At 58.2% G+C, this 17,639-nt stretch overlaps 4 protein-coding genes across 5 annotated transcripts in view; 2 read left to right on the top strand and 2 right to left on the bottom strand.

Annotated features, from left to right (window-relative positions):
• The window catches only part of NAGA (N-acetylgalactosaminidase, alpha-), a 13,967-nt gene extending 7,755 nt beyond the window's left edge, over positions 1 to 6,212 (bottom strand). Inside the window, exons 1-2 of one of the 2 annotated variants that reach the window (XM_012720526.1) lie at positions 6,006 to 6,212; positions 3,547 to 3,699 (exon numbers count right to left, since the gene is read on the bottom strand). The gene's annotated coding sequence lies outside the window, so the exon portion shown is untranslated. The remainder of the gene's footprint in view (positions 1 to 3,546; positions 3,700 to 6,005) is intronic. The other variant, XM_012720527.1, reaches the window with a different exon arrangement.
• On the top strand, positions 1,456 to 4,796 carry FAM109B (family with sequence similarity 109, member B). The gene is made up of 3 exons (XM_004676421.2): positions 1,456 to 1,508; positions 2,688 to 2,765; positions 3,948 to 4,796. The coding sequence occupies exon 3, from the start codon at positions 3,962 to 3,964 to the stop codon at positions 4,736 to 4,738; it is 777 nt and encodes a 258-aa protein (XP_004676478.1). The 5' UTR covers positions 1,456 to 1,508; positions 2,688 to 2,765; positions 3,948 to 3,961; the 3' UTR covers positions 4,739 to 4,796.
• Positions 6,213 to 6,336: 124 nt separating the features above from the next.
• Positions 6,337 to 9,159, top strand: SMDT1 (single-pass membrane protein with aspartate-rich tail 1). The gene is made up of 3 exons (XM_004675623.2): positions 6,337 to 6,582; positions 7,835 to 7,975; positions 8,927 to 9,159. Exons 1-2 carry the CDS (start codon positions 6,397 to 6,399, stop codon positions 7,970 to 7,972), a joined length of 324 nt encoding a protein of 107 aa, XP_004675680.1. The 5' UTR covers positions 6,337 to 6,396; the 3' UTR covers positions 7,973 to 7,975; positions 8,927 to 9,159.
• A 1,408-nt stretch (positions 9,160 to 10,567) lies between these two features.
• NDUFA6 (NADH dehydrogenase (ubiquinone) 1 alpha subcomplex, 6, 14kDa) lies at positions 10,568 to 13,378 on the bottom strand. Its single transcript, XM_004675622.2, has 3 exons — positions 13,207 to 13,378; positions 11,619 to 11,734; positions 10,568 to 10,788 (listed from the first exon to the last, which is right to left on the bottom strand). Exons 1-3 carry the CDS (start codon positions 13,343 to 13,345, stop codon positions 10,657 to 10,659), a joined length of 387 nt encoding a protein of 128 aa, XP_004675679.1. The 5' UTR covers positions 13,346 to 13,378; the 3' UTR covers positions 10,568 to 10,656.
• Positions 13,379 to 17,639: the final 4,261 nt, after the last annotated feature.

Genomic DNA, 17,639 nt, shown 5'->3' with positions numbered 1-17,639 from the left:
CACCTCCCGCGGCCCCGCGGCGGCGGGCAGGGCCCCCACACCGGACGCTCACGAAGTAGCCGTGGCGCGAACTCCCGCCGAGGCCAGTGTAAACGCCAATGAGGGGGCGTCCCGGAAAGTGGCCGCCGCAGGACTGCCGCGGGGGAGGAAGCCGGAGGCTGGGGGCTCCCGCCGAGCCTGCGGGCCCCCCCTGACCCGCGCCCTCTCGTTTTTCTCCCCTCGCTCATCAAGTGTCCATTGAGCAACTACTAGGTGCCAGGTGCTCACCCCCTGCCCCTTGGAGGCCGCTGGGCCTCGTCCGGGCACCTGCCCGGTGTCTCGGGGCACCTGCCCGGTGTCTCCGGCCGGCCGCTCTCCTTCCAGGCGCAAACCCCGGCATCCCCTCGCCTCCCTTTGCTCTTCCCACACGCAGGCTCAGGCAGGCTCAGCGAGCAGGTGCTCTCTGCCCCGGGGCCCCCTGCACCTGGCCTCCTCCCACTCACCCAGCGCCGCTCCCCCTGGGCGCGCCCCTCAGGCCCCAGCCTGGGGCCCTGGCTGGCCGCTGGCCTGGAATGCTCTTCCTGCAGCTGTGGGCATGACTGGCTCCTCCTCATTTCTCAGATGTCACCTCTGGCCATTCTGTGTAAAAGTACGACCACCCCTCAATTCTCAACCTGCTCTACATTTTCCACAACACTATTACCTTCTGGTGTGTTATCAGGTTTCCTACTTTTTTTTTTTAAGATTTATTTGTACATACATAACTGCGGTACAGGCCAGAGGTGCAGGGGCGGTGAGAGGATTCACCTGAGAGCGGGGAGCAGAACAGGCAGATCGAGGGTACACTGCTGGGGGGTGCAGCAGGCGGTCAGGAGAGGTCTGCCGCGGCTGGGGCTCTCCACGGGGCAGGCGGGGATCGAACTCATGCGGAAGCGGCTTAGCTTCTTGGTGCGGTGCTGTAACCCGCTGCGCCAGGGAGAGCCCAGGTTTCCTATTTTAACTGGATGCAACTGAGTGTGTGTAGGGGCATATGATGGACAGGAGAGACAAGCGGAGGGGAGGCTGTTTCTGTAGTGGTCAGTGCCGCTGTGAGGACACCAGGCCTGGGCTGAGGGAAGCCCGCAGGCAGGTCCCTTAGGTCCATGGCGAAGCGCGGGTCTGCGAGGGGACCCAGTGGGTGTCAGGAGCTGCAGGGACCAGCCAGAGCTCTGGGCGGGAGCCAGCGGCATCAGGCCTGGGCTGTGCGTGCAGCCACCTCCACTGCAGGCCTGGCCTCCGGCAGAGTGGCCTGGGGCCGCTGGGAGGGGTGGGAGCAGAAATGAGCACTCCCAGCGCAGGAATTGGGGTGACCCCAGGGACCTGATGCAGAGGCTGGAAGCTGGGACTCCGCCCAGAGGAGGCACTGGCCGGCCCAGTGGGAGAAGTGGGCCGGGCAGACGGAGAAAGGGGGACTGAGGGGGGCGCAGAGGGCTCCGCTCAGAGGCGGGGCCCAGACTCGAGGCCGCCCACCCCAACGGCTCTGGGCTCAGGTCAGTTCTGGCCTCTGTGGCCTCAGTTTCCCTCCCGTGGAGCAAGGGGCAGCTGGGCAGCCAGGCCGGTGAGCCTGGAGGAGAGGGGCTGGGCGGGAACTGGAGCCGCCGCAGGGGCGGGGTGTCCCGCAGCCACGTCTGCAGCCGGCAGCGGCGCGGGATCCCTGCCTGGCCGGACTCGGCAGCGGTGGGGGGCGGCGGAGGCGGCGGCGGGACTGGTGAGCGCGGGAGGCAGCCGGGAAGCTGCGGCCCGGGAAGGCGCGGCCACGGGGACGTGGCAGGACAGTCTGACGGCAAGCGGAGGCCGAGGGGGCAGCGGCACCCGCGTCCCCAGAGCTCGCCAGGGAGAGCCAGGGGAGCGGCTCCCGGCCGGCCCGTGGTGGTCCCTCCCCAGCCCGGTCTGCCAACAGATCCCCAATGACAGGGTGCCCGGGTCTCCCCTGGCTGTGCTGTTTGCCTGAACCCCTGCAGAGGGGGCGCCCTTCCTGGCTGGTGGAGGGGGACCCGGACAGCTCTGGGGGTTCCAGATCCTCCTGCTGCCCACCTGTTGCTGGACCCCAGGGGAGGGGTGATCTCCACCCTGCTCCCTGCTGTGCCCTAAGCCTTTGTGTTACTCATGATTAATTTATTTCTAAATCAGTTTGTTATTTAATTTGGGGTGTTTAGAGCCACTCCCCCCAATGTAGGTTCAGGAGGGGGGGTCTTTGTTTTCTCCAGTGTTGTGCACCCAGGTAATTGTTAACAAATATTTCCTGAGGGCCTTCCGGAGCCCTGCACTCCAGTGGATACTGGGGGGATGGGGGGTTTACACCCCAACCCACCCCTGACCTTGTGGGGTTGGGGACAGCACTGGAAACACAAAGGAGATGGCCGTGGGAGAAGGCAACGGAAGTGAGGGGCTGCTGGCTGTGTGACCTCGGCCCGGGCCACCTCGCCATTAACAGGCACCTCATTTCCAGTGAGGGGCCTCTGGGGTGTGCTAGGGACTCGGCGCTGACCTTGCCTCACAGGGCAGGGAGATGCGGCTCTAGTCTAGAGTGGGACGCAGCCCGTGCCCGAGAGGACGGATGATTCAGAGGTCCGGAAGGCTCCCTGGAGGAGGAGTCTCCGTGGGCCAAAGGCTGGGTGGGAGTTCTCATCCCTTAGGTTGGGCTGACTGGCTGTGAGATTGTTTTGCAGGTCCCCAGCGGGCGCGCGGTCACAGGACTGAGCAGTGTTTCCAGGCACGGGGCCTGCCCCGCCCAAGGAGCTCTGCTGGTAAGCGGGCCACTGCCAAAACTTGCCCCCAGAAGGCGTGAGGGAGTCGGGAGGCCAAAATTTGCTTCCCACTTGACCTGAACAATTCACCTTCACTGACCTGGGCCTGTTTTCCCTGCGTCAGGAGACGGTAGGCTTCGGTGCCCACATGCAGTGGCTGAGGTCGTCGGGCCCAGCCATGCCTGTGCCAGACCTCACTTGGTTACCGAGCGCCCCCAGCAGCGCCCCCCTGCAGGAGGGAGGCAGCGCTCTGCCCTCCTGCCCCCAAGCCTGAGGAATGCAATTTTATCAAAGACCAACTGCTATTAATAAAGGGGGGGCGCCGGGGAGCCCTGCGAGGATAACCTCAGGGCTGGAGCTAAGGGTCCTGTGAAGCGAAGTTTAAAACCTGGGGTTAGGCCCTCCCTGATGGCGCAGCGGGTTAAAGCACAGCACTGAGAAGCTAAAGCCACTTCTGCATGAGTGACTGCAGGTGACCCACATGGCAGCCCTCTCCTGACCCACCTGCTGCTCCCCTCAGCAGTGTATTTCGTCCATCTGCCTGTTCTGCTCCCCACTGTGTCTCAGGTGAATCCTCTCACAGCACATGTTCCCCAGTTCTGTATGCATAAATAAATAAATCTTTTAAAAAAAAAAACCTGTTTCAGCGCAGTTGGGGCCTTTTCCTGGGGGTTTGAGAGGCGGGTGAAGGCCCCCTCAGCCCCTGGTCTGATTCCTCACACTGCCAGCAGGCCCTTGGTCAGTAAAAGGAATCCGAGTTTGAGAAGGAAAGTAGTTTAACCTGTCGAAGGCTGCGTCCTGCTCTGGCTGAGGGCGGGAGCAGGAGGGGCAGCGGGCGAGGGCCGGCAGGTCCGTCCTTGCAACACACCTTGCTTCCGCGGTCGCGAGGTGGTCAGCCCTTCAGATGTGACCTTTCCTGCTGAGGCGCTTTCCCCTGGGAATGGAAGAAATCGGTTGTTAAGCCCAGAGGGGAGAAGAGGAAACAGGAGCGCTTATCTGGTGTGACAGAGACAGACGGGCCTTGGGAGCCTCACACCCTCCTTGCAGTGACCTCATGAGCACCCTTAAGGGCACAGGCAGGGGAGACCAGCTCCCCGGGGAAGACGCTCAGGAGCCTTGGCACAGCAGGCTGCCCTCCGTGCGCCGCCCTCTCTGACCCTGCCTCTCTGCCTCTCCTCACAGGTCTCTCCGGAGCCATGAAGCTGAACGAGCGGAGCGTGGCCCACTACGCCCTGAGCGGCTCCCCAGCAGACCAGAAGGGCTTCCTGCGCACTTGGCGGGGCCCTGGGACGTCATCCACCAGCGGCACTGGACGGAGGTGCTGGTTTGTCCTCAAAGGCAACCTGCTGTTCTCCTTCGAGAGTCCAGAGGGCCGGGCCCCGCTCAGCCTGGTGGTCCTGGAGGGCTGCACGGTGGAGCTGGCTGAAGCGCCTGTGCCCGAGGAGTTTGCCTTTGCTATCCGCTTCGATGCCCCTGGGGTGCGCCCCCAACTGCTTGCGGCAGATGGGCCGGTGGCCCAGGAGGCCTGGGTGAAGGCTCTGTCCAGGGCCAGCTTTGGCTACATGCGCCTGGTGGTGTCCGAGCTGGAGAGCCAGCTGCGGGACGCCCACCACCGCCTGGCCTGCCATCGGCGCTCATCCAGGAAGGCCATCAGCAGCCGCTGCAAGCCCCAGGCTCCTGACCACTGGCCCCTGGGCCTGGAGAATGGCCACTCCCTCCCCAGGGACTGCAGCCCTGTGGGCTTGCTCGAAGAAGGGGGCGGCAGGCCGGCCGGGCGGGGCTCGGCTGAGTGGGGGCGGCAGGGCCCTGCCAGCCTTCCCCTGGGCAGGGGGCAGAGCCCCGTGTCCCCTGAGAGCTCGTGCTTCTCTACCCTGCACGAGTGGTACGGCCAGGAGATCGCGGTGCTCAGGCGCGAGTGGCTGCAGAGGGCCTGGGGGAGGCGGCCGGCCTGCGAGGAACAGGCCAGGCCCTGAGCTGGGCCTCTCGGGTTTAGTCCTGCTGGTCAGGACCCCAGTGCCCGTGTTCTTTCACTTTCATGTTGACTCGTTTCTAAGGTTGCCTCTTGGGGGAGGGTTCTCTCCTCTGCGCTTTTCAGGTTTCCTCCAGGTCCCCCACCACGCTCTGGCCTGGAGGAGACGGGATTCTTCCCGCCCAAGCTCCTTCCTTCCGGAGCTTGCTGAGCGCGGCGGGGAGGCCCAGTCCTCTGACAGGGCTCAGCTGCCCCCTGACGTTAGTGCCCTGGAGCCAGCCCAGCCACCCACTTGCGGCTCATTCTCCAACACGGGGAGTCGTGCGCGGGGAGTCGTGCGCGCAGCGAGCGCTAGAGTTGGCTGGTGCTGACCTCACAGACGCAGCAGGCATTGCCAGAGGGAGTAGACTGCCGCGGCGGCTTCTGGGCCCGTTTTTCCTGAGCCGCAGGAAGGCTGGTTGGGGCCCCCATGCCACAGTTTGGAGGGCCCCTGGGAGGAGGGGTGACTGGCCAACAAAACGGAATTTGTTTTGCTCAGAAAGTACTGACCCTCCGCGCCCCCACGGCTGCCCAGCCAGCAGGTGGTGCTGCTCTCTGGGGGCTTTTGTGTGCCAGCAGAAGCCCCTCCCGTGCCATCCTCAGCACCAGCTCTCCAGCTGCCACGGGAGGCAGGAGCAGCAGGGAGGCAGTGTGGCTCCACGGGAAGGCCAGGCGGTGCCCTGTGCTCCCAGCCCTGGGCGGTCCAGGAACCTGCCGCAGAATTCCCAGAGCCCTGCGACAGCTCTCCTCAGGCTCCTCAGAGGTGCTCCTGGTCCTGGACCCCTGCGCCCCTTCGGTCTGCTTGTCACCCGGGGGGTGTCTGCCAAGCCCCTCTCACTGCTCCTCTCACCAGGTGTCTTCCTCCTCTTTGCACAGAGGCCAGTGGCCAGCGGGCGTGGGCAGGCTGGCCTAAGCCTCCGAGGTGGCTGGCAGGTGACGCCACAGCTTGTCCCTTCTCAGCCTCCTCCCTGCCGGGCCCGGACTGTCTGGGCAGCGAGGTCCGGGGGCTGCGGCCTGAGCATCTTCCGCCGCCCACGGCCAGGGCCCGGGAAGAGCGCGCGACAGCCCGCGGCACCTGCCTTCCGCACACGCGAGTCACCCGTCTTGTTGTTACGCACTTTTTATACCATTAAAACGGTTTTTTACTCGTCTGGGTCGCACCATTTACTCCGCCACCACGTGCAAGGGGGGTTTGGGCGACGAGGTGTGTGTCCACCTGGCATGTCAGATACCTTGGCCCGAAATAAGCTCCGAGTCATTCTAGAGGTGCAGCCGCGGCCTTCGAGCGTTTGAGGGACAAGTCAAGCCAGCCCTCCTTCCACCAATCACCCGCTCCGCAGACGCAGGCCGCGCCAGGGCGGAACCAAAGCAGGAGTCGCGGCCTCGCGCCACACTCCGAGGCGGACTGCGCCGCCAGCGGCGTCCCTGTGACGTCACCGCGCCGCGTCTGTGACGGAGGCCTTGCCTCACCGCCACGGGAAGTAGGCTCACTGCGCAAGCGCGAGGGCTGGAACTCTCGTCTGATCCCGGAAGTCTCGCGAGGCTAGGGCCGGCGTTCTGCCGAGGGCGTCACCTAGGCGGGGCGGTGCGGTCTGGGCGCTGGGCTGGGGGCGGAGCTGGGAGATGGCGTTCAGAGCGGCTCGCTGGCTGGCCTTGGTCCCCGCCCGATCCCGGACTCTCCGGAACGGGCCGACCTTGAGGCTAGCTGGCGATGCCTCCGCCGGACAGGGTGGCTCAGGTCGGAGCCTGGTACCGTCGAGATCGGTCATCGTTACTCGCAGCGGCGCCATTTTGCCCAAGCCGGTGAAAGTGAGTGTCGGCCTGGAGGTGGGGCTAAGGGGCTGCGGCCAATCACTGGTGGCGGTCGTGCTGATTGATAGGAGCAAAGGCCAATCGTCAGCTGCCTTAGACCGGAAGTCCGATTAAGGACAAAGTTTTGCGCTGATGAGCTACTGACTTTGACAGGTGGAAGGGAAGGGTCGGGTTGGATCTGAGGGCTGAGCTGGGGGCCTGGAGACAGAACCGGGAGCAAGGGCCGAGAAAGACGGTGTTGTGCTCTAGTTTATGTCGAGGAGCGTGGTGCCCTTGATGACCGCAGCCTCCAGCGTGAGACCAGACTTTGCTCTGGATCACAGAGTGGACGGGATGAAAGCCTTTGTAAATGGAGGCTATGTGGGGCAGACCTTCCGCTTTCCACGTTTTGCTCTAGTATTTAATTCACGATAAATATTTGCCGTCCTGAGAGATGTGTAGGGATTTACTACAATTGCTGTTCTTACAAATGTTAGGCCATTGTCGAAAGCTAACAGCCGAATTCGTTCTGGAATTCAAGTTTCTTGCTGGTGCAACCCCCACCAGATTCCGTCCCACCTTTCCCTACACCGATTATCATCACATGCCGTCGTCTCCGGGATTTCTGAAAGTAAAATGGAAACAATGCCTCATTCCCAATAAGTTTCTTTTCGGCTCCAGGGCTATGTGAGTTAAAAGACAAAACAGTATTCTTTTAAAGCTAATCTGGCCTGTTAGCTCCCATTGGCAAATGAGTACAGAAAAAAAGCAGAGTGCATGTTGGGGAAGAGAAAGGCATAGCTGGAAAGTTTTTTGAAACCCCAACTTTGTTACAAGCAAATGGTGAGATTTTATCGGCCTTCCCCCAGTCCATCTAGGCAGTCTTTTTGCACACGGGCACGCTCATTTTCCAAGACAGATGGTTCTACTATTTAATGTGGTAAAAGTCAAATTCCTCAGGCACCAGGAAGCCTGTTGAAGAACTGTATAGATTATCCCTTCATACTCCACAGTCCAGCGCCTAGTACTTCCTCACCATTTACAGGTATCTACAAGTCATTACCAGGTTGTGCCCTGATTTTAGGTAATGTGTCTTGTAAGCTTTCCTTTCCAGTCTCCATTTTAATGGCTTTGAATTTTCCCAAGAATTTAAGAATAAATAAGGCGGCTTATGCCGGGTCAGGGCTCCCCAGGAGCCGCCGACTGCGCTGAGCGGGCCGGGCCGTCCGTGGTCCTGCCAGAGCGCTGAGCGCGGCCCTCTGCCCTGCAGATGTCCTTCGGCCTTCTCCGTGTGTTCTGCATCGTGATCCCCTTTCTCTATGTCGGGACCCTCATTAGCAAGAACTTTGCTGCTCTACTTGAGGAGCACGACATTTTTGTCCCAGAGGATGACGACGACGACGACTAGCAGGTGAGCCTCGCCTTTCCCTACCCTTGCGTGGGCGAGGCGGGAGGGTGAGGTGACTGGACGTGATGCGGCTTGGCCTGGGGCAGGAGCAGAGCTCTCCTGCATCGACGCATGTGCCGGCTAAGGGTTCTGTTTTGCTTGTTCTCTGTGTTGGGGGAGGCACGCTCTCTTGGCGACTTAAAATCTCACTGGGGTCTTTGCCAACGAGGTCAGATCCTAGCCAGCCCTTTCATTTGCCTTTTACGTACCCTCATTGTTTCAGCCCACAGACCTCAACACTTTAGTATGCTCACACCCACCGCAAACAGCTTCAATTTAGCAGCTCAACGTTGGATTGAGACACCACGGCACTCGCCCGTCAGAGCTGGCTGCAGGCCCTGCCGTCTGTCTCAGGCCTCTCTCCTTCGCTCCCAACCGCCGACGGTGCCTGCCCCATTCAGCCGGCTTCTGCTGACTTCTGTGCCCATGAGCAGGTCACACCTGTGCCCCAAGCTGGGCAAGCACATGTACCACATTCCCAACCACACATCCTTCCAGAACTCACAACTTCTTGCGCACACACGCTTTGACCAAGCCCTAAGCAGTGACTCGTTCCCTCTGACGGGAAGCTGTTTCTCACTGCTTTCTCTTCCCAGCAGTGTCCCATCCACGGTTTTCCCACCGCATTTACCAGTGACTGCTCTGCCCACTCCCTGATGTCTTGTGCCCCTCGGCGAATGATTAGACACACACACCGCAAACTCTGCTAGACCATGGCTGCTGGCTGGCACGGGAATGTTTACCCGTGGGCCCCCACCAGTGCTTGGGGCGGGCTCTGTTCATACATGTGCGAACAAGTCATCAGACACACCGAACACGCTCCCTCCGCGGTTTGCTAGGGCCGCTCTGCAACCCCCTTAGGACGCGCACCTGGGCCGCAGCTGCCTGCCTCACCAGCGCCTTCCTTCCCCGCAGGGCGCCAGAAGTGCACACGGAGAGAGCCCCCTCATGACAGAACTGGCGATGTTCGCAGCTGCTTTCCTTCCTTGCCAGCAGATGGGCCGGGAAGCTCTTGGCCTGCCAGTTCCGGGGGCCCCTGTGGTCTATGACTGCTGCCCCGGTTTTCAAGCTCTGGGAGGGTCCCCGCGATGTGCCGCTTACTCAAGACAAGCAAATCATGAATAAATGCAAGTCAGCTGTTTGTCTGAGTGGTGGCTCCAGCCTCTTCGTCCAGGTGGGCGCCTTCGATGCTCTCGCCCGTCATCAGCTGCACACAGCAGCCTGACTTACAGTCCGGGCCTTCGGGCCCCCGTGGGTGCACGAGCACGATCACAGGAGACTGCGGCCTGTTTTCATTATAGTAAGCCCAGCAGAAACTGCTTTCCCCAGTAAAGCTTTGTAGGCAAGCCTCACGCTCTGCCTTGAGTAACACCGGCTAGTTAGCACAGGCCAGTCATGAGCTTTGCTAGTTTAAAACTCCAAGAAATGTCAGTTATAGAATGATTAACTTGGGTTCTTTGGATAAAAAGATAACGATGGAATTGCTAGTGCTGAAAAATTTGAGATTCCTCAACCCGAATGTCCATAAATAGACAACTGGATCAAAAAGATGTGTTACATATACACAATGGAATACTATTCAGTGATCGAAAAAGAAAAACTAGTACCATTTGCAGCAACACAAGCAAATTACGAATAAATGTAAGCTTGAAGCGAATCTGCTCAGTGAATTAAGTCAGAAAGAAAAAGAAAAACACCAGATGGTTTCACTTAAAGGAGTTATGTAGGGGATCGAGGGAAAAACAAAAATAACACAGCTATCACGGGGCGGGGCGGAGGGGAGGGCTCCAGAGGGCGGAGGAGCACAAGAGACTGTGGAGATGGTGCGTGGGCACACCGGTGGGCGAAGCTGCCTGGGCCTACTCCCCAGGAGAGGAAAAGCAAACACTAAGGGAAGCCAAATTGGGAATTCCTAAGGCTGGTCGTATCTCAGAGAGTGAAAACCCCACTCTCCAGCATGGAGACTGCCCAGGAAGGAAAAGCGAAGACCACCATCCGAGTAAACATGTTACTTAAACTGTCGGCACGTTCTCCTGACCTGGAACTATGCCCCAGTCTGCAAAAACAGTGGGAGTATTTCCGTTCTCTGTGACCTCTGTGCAGCTGGGTCCCTGAGCAAGGAGCCTCACCGAGCACAAACTGAGCCGCCTCTCAGGGCCGCTGTTCCGGAGGGGTGAGGCCTCGGAGCTGCCATTTTCTCGGAGCCCAGGGAAAAGCAGCCCAGCCTGTCAGCTTTACTTCTGGGCCTCTAGTGTTGCTCTGAGCCCCTCTCAGCAAGAGCTTGCTAATTTTGGATCGTCTGTGCCGTCACCCCAAGCTATCCAATTCCGGAGGCTGTAGAAACGCAGCTAAATTAACGAAGTCATCCAGCCTCATCCCCAGTGTGGCAGTTTCTGAGCAGATGGCCCCATCTTTCCTGTTTACCGACATGGAGGCTCTGAGAAAGAATCTAATTTACAGGAAACACCGCACTTCAGGAAAAGGGAAAGAACAGGTGGTGTGTGCACTAAGGCCACGCTTGTGCAGGCAAAAAGTGAGGCGACAAAGGAGAGCTTCCCACTGGCCCACCCACAGCGTTCTACCACGAGGTGAGTTTATTGTCCTGTAAATCGCAAAACCAACATGCACCTTTCCGCTGAGCGACTTCACGGGTCATGGCCAACATAGAACTTGGACAGGAAATCCCGGGGCCTTGGCGCTTCTGTTTCATGGAAGAACCGCATGACGTGCGTCCGCTGCTTCCACACCTTGATTGTCTCCTCTAGCTCCATCTTTCCCTGCACAGAGAGGGGAGGTCCAGTCAGCACGCGGAGGCAGGAATGCGGCGCTCAGCAGTCACCCTGCTGGTGGACTGCTGTGTAGGCCGGGGTTTCCTCTGGAGAATGAGACAGCCGGACTACACGGTACCTGAGGCCTTCCCAATATTCTCTAACTCTGTGGCTTCCTAGTTCGGACAGGAGCCTCGTGGTCAGCAGGCCCCAGGGACGCCAGGGTGAGCTTCCCAGGGATACTAATGTGGCTGACCAGAGACCACATCAGGCCCAGGAGCTGAGCCCATTCACACAGGACTTGGCCAGCTGCCAGCTCAGGTGAACAGTAACTTCAGGGGTAGGGCTGCAAGAGTTCCACTCTCCTCCATGTCTCTCTGGTTTGAAAATGCAAAATGCAGGCCTGAGGGCGTTTCCCCCTTTAACCAGGTGATACCCTTGCACCAAAGTATAGTTGCTGATGCGGCAACTTTTTTTTTTAAAAGATTTATTTATTTATGCATATAAAACTGGGGTATAAGCTAGAGGTGCAGGGGGTGAGAGGCTTCACCAGAGACAGAGTGGGGAGCAGAACAGGCAGATCGACGAAGTCCACTGCTGAGGGGAGCAGCGGGTGGGCCAGGAGAGGTCTGCCACACCACGTGGTCACCTCCCGGGCAGGCGGGGACTGAACTCATGTGGAAGCGGCTTTAGCTTCTCAGTGCTGTGCTTTAACCCGCTGTGCCAGCAGGAAGGGCCCTGGCAACTACTCTTTAAACTTGGGAAATGAACGTTCACCCGGGGAGTGAGAAGCTCTGTACAAGTTGCTGCTTTCGAAGTCAGTCAGGTCAGTTAGTTACCTTAATGACCAGAAGGTCCACCACCCTGGGGTCAGTGACGTGGGCGTTCTTCATAAACATTTCCCGGACCTTATCCCGGCCCTGCTTCACGGTGATATCTAGCTGGAACAGGTGCACTAAAGAGGAAACACGATGCAGGTGGAAATGACATAAAACATGTTTTTTTAATACAGATATTCCTTGAACACGCAGGCTGCCCGATCATCCCTTTCACCTCCTCTGGGTCCCGGCGACCGTGAAAGAGCGCGGGATGTGGCGCCTGCTCCCAGCGCTTACATTTCATCTGGGGAGAGCAAGAAAGGCTGAGGGAGGCGAATAGGTACAGCCTACACTTCCACCTGGTGAACTGTTCTTCATGAGTACCGGGGCCAGACCTGGAGTTCTGTTCAGAGACCTCTGAAGAAGGCACTAATATCATCCTCATTTTACAGACGAGGAAACTGAGGCACGGCCAGATGAAATAACTTGCTCAAGGCCACCCAGCTTGCAAGCAGGGTCTGGAGCATCCACGGAGCCATCACATCGCCGCTTCTCACACAGGGAAGGAAGTGGCCTGCTGAAGGCGGCTGTGGTGCTCCCGCCCCCTTCGGAGCCCTTCCCGGCCCGCAGGCTCAGAACTCGCGAAATCCAGCCAAATACTGGCAGTTTCTGACACCTGCAGGGCCCGGGCAGTTGGGATGGGCTCCCCCAACTCTCATCCACAACACTGGGCAGCGCTGAGGGCGGCCAAGAAAAGACACAGCAGACTCTGCCTGAGGGGCTGAAATTCTCCTCTAGCTCTGGCCTCTGACATCTCAGAGAGGGAATGGGCGTCCGGCCTTCCCTGGCAGGCAGGGGGGGGGGCCCCTAAGGAATACCGGCAGGTAGAGCCGGAATGCGGCCTGGAGAGTGGAGGGGCCGCGAGCCGAGCCGTCCCGCGTGAAACAACTGGATAAAGCACCCTGGCCTGCCACCTGGGCAGTGTGTGCTGTGAGCAATGCGGGCCCCCGTGACCACCCAAGCCCAAGCCACTTCGTGCGCGGGCCTGTCGGCCCCTGCGGGTACACTGAGGAACGCAGGTTCGGCCTGGCTCAGGGGCCTCCGGGCGGGGCGCAGGGGTCGAGTCTCAGCACTGTGCCCGGGCAGTCGCTGGGCATGAACGCGACCCCCAGCCTGGGAGTGACCCCCTGTCCCCGCCGCTGCCCTCAGCAGCGTGTCTCGGTGGACCCGCCGGCTCTGCTCCCGCTCGTCTCAGGCGAGTCCTCTCCGCCCCGCGCGCTGGCCCGGGCCCGGCTCTGGAATTTGCACCAATAAACGGCTCTTACAAACCCACCGCCGCCCGGCACGCGGGCGCCCCTGCTCTCCCTCCCAGGCTCGCGCGGGGGGCGAACGGGCACGCGCGGTGCCTACAAGCGCGGTGCGGGCGCGGCACAAAGCTGTCCGACCCGCCGGCGCCGCCCCGTCGGGGTCACCGAGGCCAGGGGCCCTCCCGCGGCCACCGAGTCCCCTCTGCCCAGGCTGGGACCTCAGCTCCGCCCACAAGTGGGAGGCCCGGACGGCTGCGACCTTGGGCGGCCGCCCGCGGCCCGCGCGCGCCGCTGCCCCTCACCAGTGGTCGGCACCTCGCGATACCAGGCGCGGTAGAGCTCGCGCACCCTCCGCTTGGCCTCGTTCATGTCCCGACTGAAAATGGGCTTCACCGAGGTGCGAGCCGCGGCCGCAGCCTGCCGCAGGCCGCTCGCCGCCATCTTGCCCCGGCCTGCACTCCCGGCCCCACCCCCTCGCGCTCCGCGCGCGGCCGTGGGCGAAACGCCTTCTCATTGGCTAGCGCTGCGCCACGCCCCCCAGCCCGGCGGGCGGGAGGGAGGAGAGCCGCGCGGTTCTCTGGTTGGCTGACGGGCCTCCCTCGCCCTGCGCGAGGAGCGTGGCCGTGACGGCTGCGCATGCCCATGGGCGGAAACGCCCGCGATGCCGTTGGCCGTTTCAAAGACAGGGGGCGCTCGCCCGCCAGGCGCGCCTCGGGGAGCTCCTGCTGGCGCGCGGGGCGCTGGGCTTTCGCGGTCGGCTTCGCGGCCGCCGCCCGGGCGTGGCCCCTCAGCGCCCTTCTGTAGCAAGTTTCCCCGGGCCAGCCAGCCCCGGCGCCGCGCGGTGTGGATGTCAGAGGTCCCTCCTGGGCGTTTCCAACCCGGGAGGTAGCTTATGTCTTCGTCCATTTCAGAGGCACCTTTGCCCCCCCCAACCCTGGATGTCTGCGAAACGTCTGGGGGTCGGCGGATGGCCGTTTTGTGTCTCTCTCAGTCTGGCCTTTTTCTGCGGAGGCGTCTCTAGCCATCGAGGGGACGCTGCAAGTGTAAAGGGGACTCGACGGCCGACACGACACGCCCCGCCGGCCGGAGCCTTGTCGCCTAGCGGCGCTCGCACAGGTCCGCTGGACTGCTAGCACCCCCATTTTAAAAAAGGATTAGTTTATGCATACGAGAACTGGGGTACAGGCCAGAGGTGGGGGTGTGAGCGGACTCACCAGAGACAGTGGGGAGCAGAACAGGCCGACTGACCGACTCCACTGCTGAGGGGGGCAGCGGGGAGCCAGGAGGGTCTGCTGCGCCCTGGGGGTCAGCTCTCTGCGGGGGGGGGGGGGGATCGGACTTGCGCTGCACAGTGCCGCCCTTCACCCCTTCCTTGCCCATCAGACCGGCTCCCCTGCCGTTTGTGGGCTGAGATTTTTGGAAGAACTGCGCTCTCTACGTCTGAACCCTGACATCCCACTCACGTTCCCACTAACACGTCTCCAAGCTACTCGGTTAATCTAGATCTGCCTCCTCCTAGTTCCGGAAAGAGTTTGCTATAGGAACATGCTGTATTTTCATAAATGGAGGTAATTTCCAGGTGGCGCAACAGGTTGGGATACAGCACTAGACGCTGGCTGCAGCCACTTCCTTTCGTGTTTGAACCCGCCTGGGGGTGCCCACAGGGCATGGCAGACCTCTCCTGACCCGCCCGCTGCTCCCCTCCGCAGTGTACTTCCGATCAGTCTATCCTGCTCCCCACTCTGTCTCTGGTGAATCCTCTCACCCCCTGCACCTCTGGCCTGTACCCCACTTCTGTATTAATAAAAAAAAAAACTTTTATAAAAATGCAGAACACCCCCCCATGCTTTACATCTGCCTACATGTGATAGATTTCTCTGTAATGGAGAAATAGGATTGCTGAAGCAAAGGTGTGTGCATTTTAACTACATATTTCCAAATTGCCCTCTCATCAGTGAAAACACGGGTTTCCTTCATGCACTTCAGCATTTAATAGTCACTTTCAATTTTTCTTTGCCAATTTATGGGGAGAAAATAATAGCTCCTTGATTACTAATGAAATTGAGCTATTTATGTCACTGCTTACACTTCTTCATATTCTTTTTCCACCTTTCAGTTTCACTGTCTACCCACTGGCAGGAAGGAGTGCCTTCCAGGGGTCCCCTGGAGTCCTCTGCAAATCCCCGCTTCTTGTTTGTCTTCATCTTTGTGACTTTGTAGTATAGAAATTTAAACATGTGAATGTTGCATCTTAGTTAAGAAGTCTGTCCTACCCCCAAGGTTAAAAACATTCTTTTTTAAAGCATTTACCATTTTATGCCAAATTCACCTAGATTTTTTGTGTGCATTTGAATGTTGTAAACTGGAATCAAAGAATCAAGCTTTTCCCCCCTAAACAATCAGTTAATCCTAACACATTTTCTCACACAATCAATAATATACCGTTATCATATTCTAAGCACCTAGAAACACATTTCTTCCATTGTTACCTTGGTCAATACCACACAGTTTAAATTGTTTATGATTTGGGTATGTTATGACATCCCCAGAGCAAATTTTATTTTTCAAATACCTGGCAATTTTGTGCACTTAAAAACAACTGTTAATTTTTTTAATCATTCTGTTACTTAAAAAAGAAAAAAAGGGCCCTCCCTGGTACCGCAGCAGGTTAAAGCACAGCACAAAGAAGCTTAAGCCACTTCCGCATGAGTTCGATCCCCGCCTGCCCCGGAAGTGACCACATGGCGCGGCAGACCTCTCCTGACCCGCCCGCTGCTCCCCTCAGCAGTGTACTTCCGTCGATCTGCCTGTTCTGCTCCCCACTCTGTCTCTGGTGAATCCTCTCACCTTCCACATCTCTGGCCTGTACACCAGTTCTGTACGAATAAATAAATAAATCTTTAAAAAAAGAAAAAAAATCTCATCAGGAGGCCTCCCTGGTGGTGCAGGGGTCAAGTCTCAGCCCTATTAAGCCTGAGCGCAATCCCGGCCAGGGAGTGACCCACATGGCATGGCAGACCCCTCCTGTCTCCCTTCTCCCCTCAGCAGTGGGTTTCAGTAACTCTGCCTGTTCTGCCCCCACGCCCACTCTGTCTCTGCCTGTTCTGCCCCCACGCCCACTCTGTCTCTGGTGAATCCTCTCATACCCTGTACCTCTGGCCTGTACCCCAGTTCTTATAGGCATAAGTAGATAAGTCTTTAAAAAAGGCTGAATCATTACAGTGATGAAGCTGTAACTAGAAATCTGTTATTCAAAGTATTCAATTTGACTTCAGAAAAAAAATCAGCATGAGATTCTAAGTAAGATTCTCAAATGTTAGACTGATCATTGGGTCAGGATAGACCTGGTTTGGTCAGCCTGATGTTTTGCTTTTTCACTGACATCATCCCCCACTCAGGAATGTGGTAGATTTGTCAACGGTGTTAGGGTGATCATTTTTCTTTCTTGATTTAGTTCATTGTACAAAACTTCCAGTACAAAATCTTGCAGATGTGAGGCGAGCAGACTCCCTTACCTTGCTCCTGAACTTGGGCCGAAAGCATCCCGTATTTTCCTATTGAGCATACTGTTAGGCCTTGGTAGAGGGTGTTCCCAGTGACACTTAGTTTGCTGGGATTTGGGGGGAAACAGGTATAGATTTAAAAAATGTAGTTTTTATTGTGATAATCACATGACTTTCTTAGTCTGTTAATATAGTAGTTATATGGACTGCTTTTTGAATGCTGAACTAGCCTCGCCCTCTGGAGGAGGGGTCCTTTGGCAAGAATGTATTAGCTGCTATCCTTTTCATCTATTGTGGGTTTCAACTTGAAAAGCTCTGTCAGTAACATTTGTATCTGTGCTTCTGCGGGTGGGAGGTCTGTAACTTCTCTGTGTCATTTGAGTCTGGTTTTGGTGCCAGGTAATACTGCCCTCCTAGAATGACAGAGGTCTTCCTCTCTCTTCTTCTGTAAGAATATGTATAGAATTGATGCTATTACACCATTAAAAGTTCGGTAGACTTCACTAGTGAAGTGTGGACCTGGAGTTTCTTTTTGAGAAAGTAAAATAAATCCTTATATTTAATAACTATACAGGTATTCAAATTAAATACTTTTTCCTGTGTGGCCTTCGGTGCTTTGTGTCTTTTAAAGAGTTTGTCTACTTCATCTGTGTTGGCCAAAGCATGGATTTAGTGGGGCTCATAATACTCTCTTATCATTTAGTATCTATAAAATCTTCCACTACCATCCCTGCAAGAGCTGACTGCGCAGCCAGGCCTTCTGGCTGGGCCAATGACAGAGCGAGTCCAGGACTTGGGGGCCAGGGCGCTCCCTTCAGGAGCACTGAAGAAGACACTGGCAGATGGGAGGGGGTGATGCCTGGGGTCTATCCACCTGTTACGGAAATGCACCAAAGGATTTGCCCATAGCCCCAGAGATAGACAGTAGAAAGCTGGAGACCAGAAGCAGCCCTGTGGGCTGGACTGGAGAAGGCAGGAGCTGTGGGCTAAGGTCACGGATCCAGAGGTCAGTGCAGAGAGACAGCCAAGAGCCCTTCGGTAGAAAATTCTCACGGGATGAAACGGGCAACAGAAGTGCAGAGCTGCCCTGGCCAGCAGGTCTAGAGCCAGGCGGACGATAGTGATGAGGGCGGACGCGGTGGACCAGAGTCGGCTGGAGGGGGCCAAGGCTGGTTTATTGGGCAGCGGGGGCCCCGCACAGGGCGGTGCGGGAGGCGGCACCTCTAGCGGGG

This window comes from Condylura cristata, unplaced genomic scaffold, assembly GCF_000260355.1.
Source record: "Condylura cristata isolate star-nosed mole 26May11 unplaced genomic scaffold, ConCri1.0 scaffold00004, whole genome shotgun sequence".
NCBI lineage: Eukaryota > Metazoa > Chordata > Mammalia > Eulipotyphla > Talpidae > Condylura > Condylura cristata.
Note: the sequence above shows the minus strand (reverse complement) of the source record. Positions and strands in the feature narration are given on the sequence as shown.